Genomic DNA, 21,050 nt, shown 5'->3' on the forward strand with positions numbered 1-21,050 from the left:
TCATGATCTTAGATCTTGGCCATCGCCTTATCTCTTTATAGCAGGCTATGTTGTTACTTTACCTTGAATTTCAACCCATCTTCAAATAAGTTAGACTACACAGGTAATTAGTTTTGTAGCAAGTCACTTAATTTCTTTATATCTCATATAAAATTACAGAATAATATTTTGCCCTGAGGTTTAGTACCTATTTTCTGATGAGAACATGGGATTTTTCTTAAGCCTATATCAGAGATACAAAGGAAAAGTATAAGGCCTTCTAAATACAGGATTACTAAATTCTGACTTGATGGATATGTTTCTCAATCCATTGCTTCCACTCACAATACTGAATTTGTGATTTGTGCCCACTAGAGACACAAAAATGATCAGGACAGACCCTGCCTCACACAAATGACTTCTAAAACCTAGTTTGAGAAATGCATATTGACCATCGTGGTAGAAAAACACTGAATTTCTCATTAAAACATCTTTCAGATTTGGATTTCTACTGTGATGAACATAGCCAGAAAAGTAGCTTTAATATTTGTTCCCAAAATACCTTTTATTCTATTTTTTATTTTTTAAAAATTTTATTTTGTTGTAAAGCTGCTATACAGAGGGGTTACAATTACATGAGCTAAGGTAATGAATACATTTCTTTTATTTTTTTAATTTTTTTTGTGTGTCAGTTGTGAGGCCTGAACTCTGGGCTTGGGCGCTGTTCCTCAGCTCTTCAGCTCAAGGCTAGCACTCAACCACTTGAGCCACAGTGCCACTTCCGGCTTTTTCTGCTTATGTGGTGCTGAGGAATCGAACCCAGGGCCTCATGCATGCAAGGCAAGCACTCTACCACTGAGCACCTTTTCCCAGCCCATGAGTACATTTCTTGTCGAACATTGTTATCCCCTCTGTTTGATTTTTGCCTTATACTGATTAAAAGTTTTATAGATCTTTTGATATTTTTACTGGAACCAACAGAAAAACTGGACCTTAAGTTTCTATATTAGAACTATTAAGGACTTTTTAATCTCTTAAGCCTTTGGAAAAATCAGCTCATCTAGGAATGCAATTCTTTAATTAACTTCATATTAGGGGCTACAATTATATAATCATACCAATTACTCCATGTTGTCTTAGCAAGTTGCTATTCCTGTGGCATTATTAATCATTTATAAAGTCTCTGTCCATTACTTAAGTTTTTTAATGAGTATTTTTTTCTACTGAACTGAAGTACATATCTGGGTTCTTATGTACTATTGATTCAAAGATCTGAATGGTATAATTTTTTCATAACATTGTCTTAGAGACCTTCAAGTTATATTTTCTCTTTTGAAACAGCTATTCATAGTTTTAAATTGAGTCGAAACCATGTGGACTGGCACAGTATGGATGAAGTATATCTTTATAGTGATGCAACCACATCTAAAATTGCAAGAACAGTTACCCAAAAACTGGGATTTTCTAAAGGTAATTATTAGATATTATTTTAATTTGTTAAAATTTGGATATAAGAATTGGTTTTTAGGAAGTGGTGCTGTAGCTCAAGTGGTAGAGCGCTACCTTAAGCTGAAGAGCTGAGGAACAGCGCTCAGGCCTAGAGTTCAAGGCCCATGACCCCCCAAAAAAAACAAAAAAACAGTCTGAACTTCTGAAGAAAACACAGGAAGGGCTCACACCCACAAGAGAAAAAAATTTGTTTTTACTTACATCCAAAATAGAAATTTCTCATTTTTAATATAGTTTTTAGTTGTTCAATTTAATACAGATATCCCATTAAATGAAACATAAGGTGATAATATTATTCATTTATAATAAGTAATTATGTATTTAGAATAACCAGACAAGATTAATAAATCAATACTATAAAAGCTAGTCAAATCCAAGACAGTAAAAGTAAAACATTTTTACAGTGTCAAGAAAGATAAAGATCAAAATTGTAAGTAGAAGGTAAGGAAATGAAGGCAACTCTTTAAACATCTACTGAAAGAAAGAAGAGAATGGTAACTTAGAAAGCTAACATTCTCAAAACGTAAATTTTTTTAAATGTTTGTCTTTTAAATTTTTGTTGTCATTTGCATTGTAATTTACTTGATAGTCCATGTGCTTGAATATCATTTTACATGCTTGTTAATCAGCTATATGCATTTTGTAAATTATCTGCTCATGTCTTTATCCCATTTTGCTGTTTGAATAGCTGTCTTTATTTTTCAAATGGTAAGCTCACTTTGTATACTTTAGGTAATTAACTTACTGTATGTCACATTTCCCCAAGTTTCCCATTTATGTTTTATCTTTGTAGTTACTGATAATGTAATATAGAAGCTTTTAATCTGACATGTAGTTTTCTTTTTCAGACTGACAATTGACTTTGAGGTCATGTCTTGTTCACTTTATACCAGCCATTTATCTTACAAAATTTTATTTCTTTATGTTCAATGAAATTTCTTGCTTTATATTCTCACTTTTTTACATAATGTGAAAATGCTATTTCTAAAAATAAATATTAAACTTAGAATCCTAATTTTTCCATAGCATCAAGTAGTGGGACCAGACTTCATAGAGGTTATGTGGAAGAAGCCACGTTGGAAGACAAGCCATCACAGACCACCCATATTGTGTTTGTTGTTCATGGCATTGGGCAGAAAATGGACCAAGGAAGAATTATCAAAAATACAGCCATGTGAGTTCTTAGATATACATTGTGTATATCTAGTCTGGTATCCAAGCTTTTATCTGAAACATGAGAAGGATTATGGCATTCCCTCATTTCACTCCATATTTTTGCAGTGCCAACAACTGTTTAATCACAGTCAAGTTTATGAACCAAATTTATCCTGCCATATGGAGAAGAGAAGGGATAGGAAAGCCTTTTTAATGTATTAAATTAACTTACACAAATCCAAGGTTTGAAAGCAATAAAAAAGATCTGGTTTTAAGTTTATATCCTACTCTCTGAACACTGAGAATACTTCAGAGTTGCCCAGCTCTGAAACTGCTAAGAGTTGTTTATTCTGCTTTTTAGCAGCTTATCAAGTTAATTTCTACTAGAAGGAACTTAGCTCTAAATTTTATAGAATTGGTAGGCAGTTTTCTAATCTACCAGGCACATTAGTTACCTCATGGATTTATACTCCACTTTATTCTAAAAACTCTTGAGATGTTATTGAGTTATTTGTAGATTATTGAGGTATTGTAGATTATTAAGATTATTGAGGTATGTGTAGATTTGCATGTTTCAAAAATATCATTTGTATGCTGAAAGAGAATATGGTCATTAAAAGTTCCACCACAGATTTGGTTCTGAGCTTATATGTAGTATAAGAAAAATTTGATCAAGTACAAATTTATGATGTGATGAGAACAGGTCAGTTACTGAGAAAGAGTTTTCTGATTGTAGACTTCAAGTGAAAATATGTCATCTGTCTCTCTAACATTGGCTTTTGTTTCAACGTTGTCACTTCTTAACCACTGGTTAAGTTAATGTAACTTAAAAAATTATTTTTTGTTAGCTATAGCCTGACTACTGATCCTTCCTTTGTTCTTACCATAGAAATGTTTTCCTGCTGATTCTGATTTTATTGTGATGAGTTGTATATTCTTATGATAATTTTTATGCCAGGATGCATCTTTTGCTTGGATATCTGGAGTCTTGAAAACTAGGTTTACTATTATAGTCTCTTAAATCATTGACATTGAAAAGGTATTGGTTTTATTTCTGTAAGTGCCAGTTAGCAAAATCTAAAAACAAAACAGGCTTACGTCAAAAGGAGGATTTAGGAATCGAGGAGGTACTCTGCCAAATTAGCCATCAGAATCTATCAGCTCTACCTACCTTCATTTTGTAGCTACTCTCAGATATATCCTATGACTCCACAGGAGATGTGTATAATGTTTTATGTTCAAAGTCAACAGAAAAGATTAAGTCTTTATTACAGGAATTCCTGGATAGTCTGCATTTCAGTGACTGATAGTGTTGTAATTAAGTACATGAATTTATATATTCAGTCTGAATGACCAGACTTGTGGTAGTCTCACCCTACCTAACATCAGATAGCGGTTGGTTGACACATCAAAACAGTAAGGAAAGGTAAAGCTATAGGTAAAAAATCAAGAGCTATTACTGGAAATTGAAAATTAATGAATCCTAAATGACTCAGAAAACAATTCACAGAGGATTATCATTGTTCCCTAAAAAGGCAGGTTAATCTGCAAATAATTGATAGGAATGTCCACAAAGTGGTTGTTCAATTTTTTAGAAAAGAAAGTAAATTTAACCTTATCTCTATCAGTGCTGTTCTGCAGTTGTACTTTTGTGATTTATACTTGTGACTTGATTTAATAAACTATATTAAGATTTAACTACCTTTACTCCATGGGCAACCTTTTGTTCTCTAAGGGTCTTTTGAAATCAAGTCTCTGATGCTTGGAAGTACAGATATTTTTCCCTCTCACCTTATCATGGTAAAATTACTTATGAATTCAAGCTAGTTTTAATCACTTTGTATCAGCAAAGTATGTTTACTAATTTGCATAGCCTGAGAATAAAGTTTGCAGATAACTAACAAAATAATCAAAATTGACTTATTAAAAAGTATAAATGTTGCCGGGCGCCGGTGGCTCACGCCTGTAATCCTAGGTACTCAGGAGGCTGAGATCTGAGGATCGCAGTTCAAAACCAGCCCGGGCAGGAAAGACCGTGAGACTCCTATCTCCAATAAACCACTAGAAAACTGGAAGTGGCGCTGTAGCTCAAGTGGTAGAGCGCTCACCTTGAGCTGAAGAGCTGAGGGACAGCACCGAGGCCCAGAGTTCAAGCCCCATGACTGACAAAAAAAAAAAAAAAGTGTAAATGTTTTAAATACAGTAGATTTACTTTATTACAATGCAAATTTTTTGACATTACATATCTAACATCTTAACTTAATGAGGTTACCTGTAGTTTTAGAAGAATGTGAAGAGATTTTCAGTGAAATATGATTAAGTTGAAGTTAGTTATAAGTTATTTCCTCCTGAAACATCACTAAAAGGAGAACGTAACCCTTCAGTACTGAAAACAATGGAAGAAGAAATAATGGCAGACAAAGAAGATCAGCATCCACATGGTTTACAACTCTAAAGATAAAATACATGTATATAAAGTCTGATTCTTCCTGGGCATGGTAGCACATGTCTGTAAGCAGCACTTGATAACAATCTGGCTATATAGTCTTTTAAAAAAGGGAAGAAAATGATTCTCATTCCTATTCCTGTCTTCCCCCATTATTATTTTTCTATCTCATATATTTTCAAGTTTTCTTTATGCACATAGAATTTTTCACACAAAAATGGGCATAATATATACTCCTAGATCTTGACTTTTTTTTAATGTACCTTGTAAATTACTGCTCATGAATTTCCAAATCTTTCCTATGTGTATGAAATAGATATATCATACTTATATATTCTCAGGAAAAATTAGATATTGAGTTTTTTTTTCCTGAGAGGAATTATGAATACTTTTTCAGGGTGATTTAATGATCCTTAATCGGACAGTACTTTTAGATGCTACTAATCTCTCCCTTCCTTCTCTTTACAGAATACGAACTAAGTATTCATTGCATGGCAGGAGAACATGGAGGGTCAAATAAGTTTATAGGACTTAAATCACAATATTTTATTCATAGCATAATTACAGCACAGTAATTGATTCTAGTGTGAGCTATAGTACGGTCTTAAATCATTCATTTTTCTTACCCTTTCATTCCTGTTGGCTCTCACATCTGTACATGGTATAGTATGTATAGTATAGTATTGTATGTACATTATGTAAATGACGGTTAACTGTCTATTAAGGAGGACTATCAGTTGTACAATAAAATGCAGAAGATCTTGATTTTTTGAAAAACTATAAAATTGACAAACTTTGAGCTATACTAATCAAGAAAATATAAGACTCAAATTACAAAATAAAAAGGAGACATTATCAAATACAGCATTACAGAAATAAAAAGGATTATAAGGTGATACTGCACAGCAGGATTTATTTGCTGAATAGACAGATTCCTATAGGTAATGGAGGCCAAAACTGATTCAGCATAAGAGACCTGAATAGATCTATAAAATGTAAAGCATTTGAATCAATAATCATAAAGCTCCCAGAAAAAAAAATTAAGCCTAGAAACAACTTCACTAGTGAATTCTTACCAAACAATTAAAAGGAAAAAAAATTTCCTCAAACTCCCCAAAATAGAAGGAAGATTTTTTAACTCAGTGTTTGAGACTAGTATTACCTAGATACCAAAAGCAAATAAAAGTATTAATAAGGAAGGAAACTTAAGTCCAACAACGCAGAGAGTTAAATAGCCTGATAAAGTGGGATTTATTGCAGGAATATAAGGTTTGCTGGAGCAACTAAAAATAAAATGTCTAGCATGGTGGGACATGCCTGTTCTTTTAGTATTCAGTAGACTGAGGCAGGAAGATTATGTCATAGTGAGTTCAGTACCAGCCTAAGCTATGTGCCTAGGGTATCACACACATCCTACAACCATGCCCAGCTAGAAAGACGAAAGTAGATGTAAAAGGAAATGGCTCCAAGAGAGTGGAAGACAAGGCTTGTGTGTATGTCCCAAATTTGCCTTGCTAAAATAGGCTCTTTTAAGAGATTAAAGGAGAAAACAAGCAGGTAGGTTATAATGTAGAAAAAGCATTGGACAAAAGTCTAAACTCTTTCATAATAAAAGCATTCGGGAAACTAGAAACATGAATTTTCTCAACCTAGTTTACTTAGTTTAACCCTCAGCTAAAATTAAGTTTACTGGCAAAGACTAAAGCATTTCCCTAAGATCAGGAACAGGATAATTCTTCCTCAACATTGCACTGTATTTTTTCATCAAAGCAATTGTTCAAGAAAAAGAAATAAAAGGTATCCAAGTTCAAAAAAAAAGTGGCTAAAGTAAATCTGTATTCTTACATATAGACAGTCCTGAGGAATACACTCACACAAAAAGTATGAGGGTGAATTAACTCATCCAGGTGACAGAACACAAGGCCAATATATAAAAATTGATTATACTTACATACTAGCAGTGAATATTCTGAAGACCAGATTAAGTAATTCCATATAGTATCAAAGAAGATAAAAATGCTTGGGAATAGCGTATATGATTTGTATGCTTGGGGCTGGGAAGGTGGCTCAGTGGTAGAGCGCTTGCCTTGCATGCCTGAGGCCCTGGGTTCAATTCCTTAGCACCACATAAGCAAAAAGAAAAAAGCCGGAAGTGGCCCTGTGGCTCAAGTGGTAGAGCGCTAGCCTTGAGCTGAAGAGCTGAGGGACAGTGCCCAGGCCCAGAGTTCAGGCCCCATGACCGGACCCAAAAAGAAAAAAAAAAAAAGAACGAAGATAGAGAATTCATGCTTCTAGATTCTATATTTTACTACATAATTTACTAATTTAATAAATTAGTTGATTCTGTAATTTACTACAGAATTTACTACTAATTAAGACCTTGTAGTACTACCTAGTATATGGATAGACAAAGTGAATGGTATTGGATTAATAGTTCTGTTCATACTGGGATTCAAACTCAGGGCCTGGCACCAACTAAGCAGGAGACCTCTTTCACACATGAGTCACTACACCAGTCCCTTTTTGCATTGATTGTTTTCAAGTTAGGATCTCATTTTATGCCAGGTCCTCCTTTTGTTGCTGGGGTGACAGGCACTTGTCCCCACCATACCCAACCATTGATTAAAATGAAGGCTTGTGAACTGAAGTCCAAGTTTGCCTGGCATGATGACCCACCCCTCCCAATTGCCCAAGTAGGTCGGATTGCAGGATTGAACCACTTTGTCCAGCCACACTTGTTATTATTCAGATAGGGCTTCCTGCCCAGTTGTGTACTTACTTGGACTACCAGCCATCTAGTTTAGGCTTTTCATCACAGCTAGAATGACCAGCATGTGCCACCAGGCCCAAATTCTTCCACTGAAATGGAATCTCACAGATTTTTCTGCCCTGGCTACCCTAGAACTGAAATCCTCCCAATCTTGGCCTTTCATTAAGACAACAGGTTTACCCACTGCACCCAGCTGTTAGTTGACAAAGGAATCTTGTGTGTGTGTGGGCTGACCTTGAACCACACTGTTCTTCCTATCTCAGCCTCCCATGTAGCTAGGATTACCAACTGGTACCCAGCTTCATGGTTTTTGACAATGCCAGTACAGTTCAATAGGGAAAGAATAATCTTCAACAGATGGAGTTAAGACAATTGATTATCATACAAGAGAATGAAGGTGGACTCTTGCCTCATACTGTATGTACAAAGTAAAGATGAAACGAAGACTTACTTGGCTCCTACTTAGAGCTAAAACTAAAGTCTTTAACAGGAAAGAGTAAAATCTGTTCAATCTTGGATTAGGCAGTGGTTTCTGAGATACTGCATCAAAAGTAGAATAGATAAGTGAGTTTGTATCAAAATTCTTTAAACTTTGTAAACAAAGACTCCTCAGCTGCCGGGCGCTGGTGGCTCACGCCTGTAATCCTAGCTACTCAGGAGGCTGAGATCTGAGGATCGTGGTTCAAAGCCAGCCCGGGCAGGAGAGACCGTGAGACTCCTATCTCCAATAAAACCACCAGAAAACCGGAAGTGGTGCTGTAGCTCAAGTGGTAGAGCGCTCACCTTGAGCTGAAGAGCTGAGGGACAGCGCCCAGGCCCCAGAGTTCAAGCCCCACGACCGACCAAAAAAAAAAAAAAAAGACTCCTCAGCTATCCTTTTTAAGTTGAACTTTCCTCTCATAATTTAAAGCAAATCTCAGACATCACATCATTTCATCCATAAATAGCATATAGCTATGTAATATGGAAGTATCAAAAATTAATCGTTTTTAAATTTCAGCATATTTATTAGTACAGTGTTCTCATTTTCCTGGTGGAATGCTACCCACATATGCTAAAAATTCATGTAATTGACACTAAAAGGGGGGAAAAAAATCAAATTTGTTGATACTTTAATTTCAAAAGTTAAAATGAGAGGATATTTAAAATAAGTAGGCCATAATTTGAGAATATTCAGAGCTGGTTGATGGCACAGGTATAATTCATTATATCTAAAAATTTGCATATATTTAGGAAACTGTAACAACTTAGAAAATTTGAAATCATAGTTTTCAAATTTAAGAAAAATAACTTTGAAATGGTTCTGATGTTGCCAACTTTGCTTAGTGTCTCAGTAATAGAAATATAATTGGAAAGGGGGATAACAAAGATTCTTTACCATCTAAATACATATGTGAAGTTATTCTCAAAGTTTTATTTTGCTTTTATTAATTTATGTTTTTATTTTGTAGGATGAGAGAGGCTGCAAGAAAAATAGAAGAAAAGCATTTTTCCAATCATGCAACACATGTTGAATTTCTGCCTGTTGAATGGCGGTCAAAACTTACTCTTGATGGAGGTATATTTTATCTTACAGATTGAATGATATAGCCAGTGTTAAACATTTACCAAAATGAATGCATAGAATTTTAGGAAAACTTCTTGTTCATTGAAAACAAAGTCAATTTTGTCTTGGGGTATATTCACTCTTTGTTTTAGATTGAGTAAATAGAACGGTTGCTTTTTTTAATGATTATACTCATTTCTGTCATGTAAAACATCATATAGATTTTACAGCACTATTTTCATGCATATCCTCTATAGTCTCAAGGTAGAAAAAGCATATATAGAAGGAACAGATGTCTTGTAAGAATCTGGGTCTGCATGATACCAAAGCCAATATTCATATACTAACCTGGCTCCTGATGATTTCCAAGGATTCTTCCAGTTCTATGATACTGTCTCAAAGAAATTTCACTTAGTACTTACCAAACCAAAATGGGATCGAAAGTTATAATGAGCTTTTAAAAATAAATGCTTGTAAAATTAAAAAAAAATAAAATCTCAGCTTAATGGCTATGTGTAAGTATTCTGTATAAAATTTTGAGCTTTGCTCATTTACTAAGATGGATACTCAAGAATTATAGCCAACAAAGATGTATTAAAATTTACTAAAGCCAGGTGCCAGTGGCTCATGCCTGTAATCCTAGCCTCCTACTCAGGAGGCTGAGATCTAAGGATCACAGATCAAAGCCAGCCTGGGAAAGTCCCTGACACAAGTTTATCTCCAATAAACTACTCAAAAAAAACAGAAGAGGCACTGTAGTTTAAGTGGTAGAGTGTTCTTCTTGAGCAAAAGAAGCTCAGGGACAACACCCAGGCCCAGAGCTCAAGACCCAGGACCAGGCAGAAGAAAAAAAAATTACTAAATCCCATGAGCTTACTGGTCCTGTTTGGTTTTAATTACTTAAGTAGTTTTTTTTTAAATTAACTTTATTGTTATTATAAAGGTATGGTGTACAGAGGGATTACAATTACATAAGTCGGTAGTGAGTACATTTCCTGTCATACAGTATCATCCTTTCTCCTACTCTCTCCCAGCGCAATAGTTTTTGTTTGTTTTAGAAGCAAAAGTATCACTGAATTGACATACTCGCCTCAAACTCTCTGTATAGTCCAGGCTGTTATCATGATTCACCTTCTTGCCTTAGCCTTCTGAATACTAGGGTTACAGGTGTATGCCACCACTCCTGGTCTACTTTGTTAATTTTGAAGGCTTTAGAATGAATGGTTAAGGAGGCAGAACAGTTCTGTGTTCTGATCATGGTGGTGTTTACTGTGCATACATTAGAATTCATAGTTATTTAAATTAAAAGTAATGATAAAAGCAAGCTGTAGCAAACATCAGCATGCAAGAAAAATGAAATAGCTATAAAGAATTGAAAGCATATGCTTAAGGGCCAAATGTGTCTACAAAAGAATTTATAAAAATTATTAGGATTAATAAGATTATGAAAGTTGTGAAAAAGAATGTATTTAAAATAATTGCATTTCTCTATACCAACAACACAGAAATGATATTAAAATGCAGAATATCAAGAAAACACTAGATGTATATTTATAATTAAGAGATCATTAAACAATAATTAAATTCAACTTAAACAAGAAGTGATTATTTTTTCCCAAATTTATTTGTAGATTCTATGAAATCCTAACCAAAATCCAATAGCATTTTTCATGATTCTTGACAAATTAATTTTTTTTTTTTTTTTTTTTTTTTTTTTTTTTTTTTTTGTCATGGGGCCTGAACTCTGGGTCTGGGCGCTGTCCCTCAGCTCTTCAGCTCAAGGTGAGCGCTCTACCACTTGAACTACAGCGCCACTTCCAGTTTTCTGGTGGTTTATTGGAGATAAGAGTCTCACGGTCTTTCTTACCCGGGCTGTCTTTGAACCTCGATCCTCAGATCTCAGCCTCCTAAGTAACTAGGATTACAGGCGTGAGCCACCAGCGCCCGGCTGACAAATTAATTTTTAAATTATTAGAAAGTTGTGTCCTACTAGACAGCCAGACCTAATATTTCACCTTTGTAATTAATACAGCTTAGTGTTGGTACTGGCTAGGCAAATAGACTAGTGTACCAGAGTAGAGTTCTTTTTTTTTTTTTTTTTTTTTTTTTTTTTTTTTTTTTCTTCCGGTTGTGGGGCCTGAACTCTGGGCCTGGGCGCTGTCCCTCAGCTCTTCAGCTCAAGGCTAGCGCTCTACCACTTGAGCCACAGTGCCACTTCCGGCTTTTTTTTTTTTTTACTTTGCTTAGGTGGTGCTGAGGAATCGAACCCAGGGCCTCAGGCATGGAAGGCAAGCGCTCTACCACTGAGCCATCTTCCCAGCCCCAGAGTAGAGTTCTTAAATAGACATGCTAATGTAAAAATTTGATACCTGTCAGAGCTGGCTTAACACCTGCTTGGTGAAAGGGTGACCTGTGTTTTCAATGTGCTTGATAAATGGTTGTCGTGGGAAAGAAAGGGGAAAGATCCATACTTTACACATCAAATAGAGAAAGTTTCATAGTTTACCAAAGAAAATACCTAGAAACATCCACATGTCTCTCAAAGGAGTGGGAAAGTTTCAATGTAGAGGAGAATAAATACCATACAGCAATAAAAATGAGTGGATTACAGCTAGACATATCAACATGGATGAATCTCAGTACTTTGGCAGGGGTAGAAGAACTCTGTTCAGAAACAGGCAAAGTAAAATATTAGCCATCTGACACATAGTAAATACTGTAAAAGTAATTGACTATAGTAATATTTTTAACAAGTAAATATGTAACAAAGTACATGATTAATCCAAACCACTTATTAGTGAGATTGTAACTAATAAAGAGAAGTTTGAAGAGGAAGTTTGACACAGGGTATAACTGGTAAAGTATTTGCCTAGCATGTGTGAGGCCCTGGGTTCAGTCTCCAGCGCTGATGGGGAAAAAAAAACAACATTGCTACCAATAGCAAAAGAAGTCCGTGGTCATCTAAAAATATATGGTGGACATCAAAGATAATGGCAGTATTCTTGGTGATAGTGTGCTGCACATTGAACTTAAGACCTTTGAACATGCTAACATGCATGCCCTTTGCCACTGAACTATCTACCCAACACAATAGCAATATTTTAAAGTAAGACATTGTTGTTTTCCTTCTTTATACATTATTCTTTCAATTGCCCAGATGTATTACTTTCTTATTTAATAATAAAAACATTTTTGCTAATGCATTAAAATGACCTTTAAACTGTTTCCATATGAGCATGGTGGTTATACCTTCCATTTTTGCAACTTAAAAGGTTGGCATCAAAGAAGAGACAGTAGCACACACCTGTAATCCCAGTACTTTGGGATTATCACTGCCTTCTGGTCTTTCATTCAGTACATTATATTAAAGTGTATGGTGAAATGCAATAATCTAAGCCAATACAGTGAAAAACAGGAGAAAAATGAAATTGTACCATAAACCTTCTGCAATTTGTTGCTTTTTTGAGTAATAATATTCACCCAAGTATGATGAATACTATTGCACAGTGTAAATATTGTAAACACTAGTTTCTCAGTGTTTAAAAGAAATGTAGTTTTCTGCATCTTCAGTAATTTTATTAGGTAAATAGTTTTCAACACTACCTTGTTCAGTGAAGAAGTCCGTTATTCATTTTCTTGCTTTTGTGCATATTTATGATGTGACAGTTCTTGCCCATAGAGTTTTTGGTTCACTAAAGGGTAGATAAAGGCATGACCTCTGGGAAGTCTTAATTTAGTCTTGAATTTCTGTTAGCAGTGCCAGACCTTCCACATAATTATTGCCAGACCCAAGATACATGGATCAAGAATTTTTTTTTATAATGGCTGTTTATTCTTAGTGTTCTTTTAATGTCATTTTTTTTTGTCTTTTATTGGTTTGTTTTTATTTTTGTGAATTTTTTTTTGTGCTCAGAACCTCACATGCTTCCTTGGCTTTTTCGCTCAAGGCTAGCACTCTACCACTTGAGCCATGTATGCCTCCATGTCTAGTTTTTTGGTTGGTTAATTGGAGATAAAAGTTTCTCCAATTTGTCAGCTTGGGCTGGCTTTTAACTTTGATCTTCAGATTTCAGCCTCCTGAGTAGCTAGGATTACAGCCATGAGCCACTGGTACCTGGCTGTTTTTGTAATAATTTTCAGGAAAGGAAAGTACATTAAAGCCAAAGCTGGTCTCAACTATTTAAATGTTAAATTATTTCAGGAAATGTAATATTTCTCTCAGTGTCCCCCTCCCCTCCAGAACAAATATCTTCTATAGTTTTAATTTTGTTGTTTCACTTTTTGTAGACACTGTTGACTCCATTACTCCTGATAAAGTTCGAGGTTTAAGGGACATGCTAAATAGCAGTGCAATGGACATCATGTATTATACTAGTCCCCTTTATAGAGATGAAGTAAGTATTATGACTGTCTTGATTTTTTTTAGATGTGTTTTAAGGAGAATAATGCTATGTGAATGCCCTGCCTTTTAATTTTATGATTTTACTAACCAAATGAGAAATTACAGAAATCTGTTTATCTGTAGATAGCCTATATTTAATAGTGAATTTAACAATCTTCAAACTAGACATTAAAGCCCTTATGGGTAGGATATTGATCTGAACATTGTTCTTTGAAAAAATACCATCTTTTAAAATCAATCACATTAATTATATCTCTGATTGCTGTCCTCACAAGAGTTTTAGACACCTAGGAATTTCCTTCTGCTTGCTTCTGTGTGATAGACAGATATTGCCCCACTGTGTAGTGATTTATAACGGTTCCCAGATGACAATGTTGCTAATTCACCACAAATTGCACTAACATGGGTAAGAGGTAAAAAATTATTCAACAGAACGAGATAATTTCTATAACATCCACTTTGTCACTCATTGGAGGACTTTTGTTCATCAGAGTAAACTAACACATGGTAATTGTCATAATAATCTTCATAAAAACTCTGTGAAGCAGATTCGTTATTATCATCCTTATTTGAGGGGTGAGGAAACCAACACAAGGAGAAATTAGGTAATATGCCAGAAGTGTCTCATTTAGCCAAGTGTTAGAGGCAGGATTTGAATCAGCTGGTATAACACCATATAACCATGCTGCTTATCTCATTTAGCGAAGTGTTCGAGGCAGGATTTGAATCAGCTGGTAGAGCACCACATAATCATGCTACTTATACTCCTCTCTTCTGTGGTCACATTGTAGTCAGTCTGATCACAGTGTTTTCAGTCTAGCTGCTTCTTTTGACTTCCCTGACCTTTAATTTTGTTAATACATACTCACTGAGCACCAGCTCTGTGCCAGGCACTATCTTTAACATTGGGCTACTTCACTGTAAAATTACCTGTCAATAGTAGAAGGCCAGAAGAAAAGCACTGCAAGAGTACAAAAGTAAAATCTGTTACAAAATTCCCTTTTCAGAAATCTCAGGTAAATATATATATATATAGATATAGATATAGATATATAGATATGTGAACTCATCTGGTAGAAGGTATTTTGAACTTCTAAGAGAGCCTAGGAACTTGTATTGAACAAGACTCCAAGTAGGTGAAGCTGAAACATGTTGAAAATTGGAGAACCACTACACGAAAGCATGGAAGTCCTTAAAGACATTGAAATACTTGGAAGTGGCGCTGTAGCTCAAGTGGTAGAGCGCTAGCCTTGAGCTGAAGAGCTGAGGGACAGCGCCCAGGCCCAGAGTTCAAGCCCCATGACAGACAACAACAAAAAAAAGAACATAAAATAGCAACTAAAGAAACTTATACATTTCTCTTTAGAGGGAAAGCATCTTATCCTTCCACATTATCATCTTATGCTACATTGGCTGAATATATTTCATCATCATCAGACAGGACAGAACTCTTAGGTGTCAACAGAATATCATGCCTTTTATGAGATCTATGACATTGCTGATCCAGCCAATCATAAAATGCTTAAGTGATTGTCAGTTTGTATCATTGAGTATGCTCAGTAAAAGTTGGAAGCTAGTTGTCTCTTGAGGGAGAATAACAGTATTAAAAGTAAAAACAAGCCAAGCACTTGGTGGCTCATGCCTGTAATCCTAGCTACTAAGGAGGTTGAGATCTGAGGACTGTGGTTTAAAGCCAACCCAGGCAGGAAAGTCCGTGAGACACTTATCTCCAACTAACCACCAAAAAACCAGTAGTGGAACACAAGTAAAACAGCAAATTACTGTTCTTTTTGGTTTATAAGTTTTTTATTGTGAAAATACTGTACATGAGCAAGGTAATGAGTACATTTCTTATCAAGCATTATTGCCTCCTCCTTTGTTTTTCCCCTCCCATCCCTTCCCTCCCACTGCCACAACTACACTCTCCCCCGTCCCACTGCCTAAATTGTAAAATTCATTGTTCAGCAGTGTCTTGTACATCTCATTGTCACAATGGGTCAACCTGTCTCCCTATTTAAACGTTTTGTTTTTTCCCTTCCCCTCCCCAAATTATACTGACATCAAATACAGTGAAAACGGGTTATACTGTAGGGGAGGAAGTAACAAAAAAATCACATGGTACCTTATAAATACGTTAGAATCAATAGCAAGAAAGAAAAAACCACTTGTGTCCCTATCTTGGGGTTCATTTCGCTTAACATCATCTTATCTGGTCATATGTACATAGCTTTTGACCTTTTCTGCTTATCCCAGACATATAATAGTTATTGCAAATAAGGGACACCATAGTACCTGTGTTTTTTTGGGCCTGGCTTACTTCACTTAATACAATTTTTTCCAAGTCTTTCCATTTTCTAACAAATGGGGCAATGTCGGCAATGTCATTCTTTCTGATGGAGGCATAGAATTCTTGTGTGTGTGTGTGTGTGTGTCTGTGTGTGTCTGTGTGTGTCTGTGTGTGTGTCTGTGTGTCTGTGCGTGTGTCTGCGTGTGTGTGTGCGTGTGTGTGTGTGCATGTGTGTGTGTGTGTGTGTGTGTGTGTGTGTGTGTATACACACACCACAATTTCTTGATCCATTCATCTACTCAAGAGCATCTGGGTTGGTTCCATATCTTCTAAGCTATGGTAAATAATGCTGCAATAAACATAGTTGTGCTGGTAGCTTTAGTATGGTCTGGTTTGTGATCATTTGGATAAATGCCCATAAGTGGGATTGCTGGGTCATAGGGGAGCTCTAGGGAGTCTTTTGAGGAACCTCCTCCATACTGCTTTCCAAAGTGGTCGAACAAGTTTACACACCCACCAACAATGCAGTAAGGTTCCCTTCTGTCCACATCCTCTCCAGCATCTGTTATTATTAGATTTCTTGATTGTAGCCATTCTAAGTGGGGTGAGGTGGAATCTCAATGTTGTTTTGATTTGCATTTCTTCTATGGCTAGAGTGGTTGAGCATTTCTTCATGTATCTATTGGCCATTCATATATCCTCTTCAGAGAAGTTTCTCTTTAAGTCTTCAGCTCACTTATTTATCAGGCAGTTGTTTTTTTGAGGATTTGTTGTTTGTTGGGGGATTTAATTTTTTGAGTTCCAGGTATATTTTAGATATGAGACCCTTATCTGTTGTATGGCTAGTGAAGATCTTTCCCAATCCATGGGCTTTCTGTTGGATCTTGCTAGCTATGTCCTTTGCCATGCAGAAACTCTGCAACTTTATGTAATCCCATTTGTCCAACCTTTCTTTGATTTGTTGTGTTTCTGGGTCTCTATTAAGAAAATTTCGGCCTGTGCCAAGGAGACCTCTAGAATGTCTCCTATTCCTTCCAGTAATGTTTTCAGCGTGTTTGCTTTGACTCTGAGGTCTTTGATCCATTTTTGGAGTTGATTCTGGTGCAGGGTGATATATAAGGATCTAGCTTTAGTTTTCTACAGGTGATTAACCAATTTTTCCAGCACCACTTACTGAAGAGGCTGTCTTTCCTCCATTTTATTTTTTTAGCTTCCTTATCAAAGATTAAGTGGCTGTAGGTCTGTGGGTTCATTTCTGGGTTTTCAATTCTGTTCCATTGGTCCTGAGGTCTGTTCTTGTGTCAGTACCAAGCTGTTTTGATTACTATGGCTTTGAAATTTGGTATTGATATCCCTCCAGCACTGTGTGTTCTGTAGTAATTACAAAGATTGTAATATTATGTATCCCTTCAGTTCTGCAAGATTGTAAAGCAAACTCATTCTGTCTCCTAAGGATCGTTTTTGCTATTCGGGGTCTTTTATTGTTCCATATGAATTTTTGGATTGCCTCTTCTGTTTACTTGAAGAATGAGGGTGGAATATTGATAGGTATCACATTGAATTTGTAGATATCTATTTGTAGATATTGCCATTTTCACGATGTTGATCCTTCCAATCCAGGAGCATGGGAGGTTTTTCCACTTTTAAGTTCTGCTTTGATTTCTTTTTTCAGGTTTTTAAAGTTTTCATTGTAGAGGTCCTTCACTTCTTTAGTTGTTAATTCCTAGGTATTTTATTTTTTGTGAGGCTATTACAAAAGGAGTTGCTTTCCTAATCTCAGCAGCGCTCTTCTCATTGCTGGCATACAGGAAAGCCACTGATTTTTGAGGGTTAATTTTATACACTGCTACTTTGTGAAAGTTTCAAATCAGCTCAAGTAATTTGGGAGTGGAGTCCATGGGATTCAAATACAAGATCATGTCATCTGCAAAGGGGGAGAGTTTAACTTTATTTTTCCTTATTTGGATCCCCTTTATGTTTATATCTTGTCTTATTGCTGTAGCTAGGCATTCTAATACTAAATTGAAGAGAAGTGGAGAGAGTGGACATCCTTGTCTCGTTCCTGAGATTAGAGGAAATAGCTTTAGTTTTTCACTATTAAGTATAATGCTGGCTGTAGGTTTGTTATATACAGCCTTTATTGTATTGAGGAATGTTCCATGGACTCCTAATTTTTCCAGCAAATTACTATTCTTTGTAAGAGTAGCAGCTAGCATTTGAAAAAAAAAAAAAGAGTAGCAGCTAGCATTCTACAGATTTCTATAAGAAATTGAGGGTCAAATTCAAAATGCATAACCAAAAACAACAAATTACTGTACTTTGTCAGAGTAGCAGCTAGCATCCTACAGACTTCAATAAGAAATTGAGTCTCACCCCTCTGTACAGTATTTTCACAATAAAAAAAAGAAGCTGTAAAAGGAAAAAAAAAAAGAAATTGAGTCTCAAACTCAAAATGTATAACCAAGTAGGAATAAATAATAGTCTAGAAATGAAAAGACTTAAAACTGAGGTCAGGAGTCAATATGAGTTTGAGTAGCAGAAGAACTTTATTCTGTTGATTGTGTAGAGTATTGCAATAATAATAACTAAGGTTCAATTTCAAAGAAAACAGTTTTGTTAAGAAAAATTATTCTTTCCAAAATGAATAACCCCAAACTTTAAAAAGCCTTGCTTCTCACCCCTAAAAATCAAATTTTTACTCATATCTATCACCAACTTAATGGAAATTTGAAATATCAAGTGGATTAACATTAGCTTATTTAAATCATACAGTATCCTTTTATTATATTACTCTTAACTATATATGTGATATGTTAATATATGTGCTATAAACTCATTTCCAAAATGTATGACTAAATATCACAAGGTATAAATTAAGGATTGAAGCAAGCCACCAGTTGTTCATGCCTGTAATCCTAGCCACTTAAGAAGCTGAGATCCAGATGATCATTTCGAGGCTAGCCTGGGAAGAAAAGCCCACAAGACTCCATTTCTGAAATAACTAGCAAATCAAGCTGAGGCATGACTCAAATAGTAAAGCACTAATTGTGCAAACAAGCTGAGTAAGTGTGAAGTGTGAATTCAAACATCGGTACCAGAAAAAAAGTATATAGAAATTGCCTGTAGGGATAAGATGCAGTTACTAGAATCTACAGGGAACACATTTTTCCTAATCTCCCAATGTAGTTGACTTCAGGCCTACACAAAGATCCGTGTACTTACACAGATCTATATGCTTGTGTGTTCTGTAGTAATTATAAAGATTGTAATATTATGTATCCCTTCAGTTCTGCAAGATTGTAAAGCAGACTCATTCTGATAACCTATATTTGGTCAGTAATGTTTAGTTTTCTTGAGTTTAGAAATAAGGTTTACAGCACTCAGTGATAACTAATACATATATGTATGTATTTCTTTTTATTTCAAACAGCTAGTTAAAGGCCTTCAGCAAGAGCTGAATCGATTATATTCCCTTTTCTGTTCTCGGAACCCAGACTTTGAAGAAAAAGGGGGTAAAGTCTCAATAGTGTCCCATTCCTTGGGATGTGTAATCACTTACGACATAATGACTGGCTGGAATCCAGTTCGACTTTATGAACAGTTGCTTCAGAAGGAAGAAGAGTTGCCTGATGAACGGTGGATGAGTTATGAAGAACGACATCTTCTTGATGAACTCTATATAACAAAGCGACGGTAATGTATCCTGGTTTGGGGATATAATTTAAAATGTCTTTATATAATTACTAGACCCTTTAGGAGAAAACTTACGACTTTCATTGTTAAGGATACAAAGATTACTGGATAATGTGCCTGATCAAGCTAAAGATTAATTTTCATTCCATTTACATGCATTTTTCTATAGCATAAAATCATTTTGTTTTCCTCCGCATTTTCCTTCTGTCTTTCCTCACAGCTAGTTAGGAGTGAAATCTAAAACTTATTTCCAAGCTGAGTCTGTGCAGAACTTTTACTGAAAATGTTTACCACTTTACAATCACTTATAGTGTATTGATCTTTAAAAGAAGATCTCTACTTTTATATTATTATTTGAAAATAGTTTTAAAACCCCTTTTTATTTCTTGACCAATGTGTTTTATTGTATGTTGTATGTAAATGTAAGTGTATGTTATGTAATTATAAACATTTGATTATTGTTGCCTTTCTAGAACTATCTTGTAATTCTTGGCCATATTCCTATCTTGATTGATTTTCTGTGGCACAACTTCTTTTCTCTCAGTAGTAAATCATTTCATCAATTCTGATAAAACAATGTATTTCCCTCCTTCAAGTAGTTTAGCATTGTATGAAAACAACTAAGTTAATTGACTAACAGTCTTTGATTTTCTTCTAGTATTAGAGAAGTTGTCTAAGAATCTCATTTTTTAGATTCTGTAAGCTAGACATATATTATAACAAAAATATTAACAAAATTATTAGTTTTGAAAGAAAATGTCATGTTTACCAAACCTCAGAGCAGTATTAAAGATGCTAATTTTTTAATTAATTCATGTTTATTAAATGTAAGATACAGAATATTATAATGAGGTAAAAGATGAAACAACACAAGTATTCATCACCAGAGAAGGTTAAACTAATCTGTGGTATGTTGGACAAGTAATCATTGCTGTAAAAATTACAGTAGGTCAAGAGGCAGTGACATTAAAAGATCTTTAAGGTTAATTATTATAGGAAAGGAAAAGATGCTTTAAAAAGTCACCAAGAATAAATCATTTTGTGTCGTGTGTGTGTGTGTGTGTGTGTGTGTACGTGTGTACGTGTGTACGTGTGTACGTGTGTACGTGTGTATGTATACATCTGTATGTACCTGTGTGTCTGTGCCTATCCTGGAGCTTGAACTCAGGGCCTAGGTACTGACTGACCCTGAGCTTTTGTGCTAAAGGCTAGTGCTCTGCAAATTGAGTCACAGCTCCACTTCGTGCATGCATGCGTGCGTGC

General features: G+C 35.3%; 1 protein-coding gene across 8 annotated transcripts in view; it reads left to right on the forward strand.

Annotated features, from left to right (window-relative positions):
• The window catches only part of Ddhd1 (DDHD domain containing 1), a 69,769-nt gene that overhangs the window by 28,449 nt on the left and 20,270 nt on the right, over positions 1-21,050 (forward strand). For all 8 annotated transcript variants that reach the window (XM_070033100.1, XM_070033114.1, XM_070033121.1 and 5 more), the window contains 5 exons: positions 1,321-1,449; positions 2,515-2,662; positions 9,311-9,417; positions 13,693-13,799; positions 19,525-19,787. In XM_070033100.1, coding sequence (XP_069889201.1) covers positions 1,321-1,449; positions 2,515-2,662; positions 9,311-9,417; positions 13,693-13,799; positions 19,525-19,787 — 754 coding nt within the window. The remainder of the gene's footprint in view (positions 1-1,320; positions 1,450-2,514; positions 2,663-9,310; positions 9,418-13,692; positions 13,800-19,524; positions 19,788-21,050) is intronic.

Source organism: Dipodomys merriami, unplaced genomic scaffold (assembly GCF_024711535.1).
Source record: "Dipodomys merriami isolate MVZ:Mamm:240054 unplaced genomic scaffold, mDipMer1.0.p SCAF_1, whole genome shotgun sequence".
NCBI lineage: Eukaryota > Metazoa > Chordata > Mammalia > Rodentia > Heteromyidae > Dipodomys > Dipodomys merriami.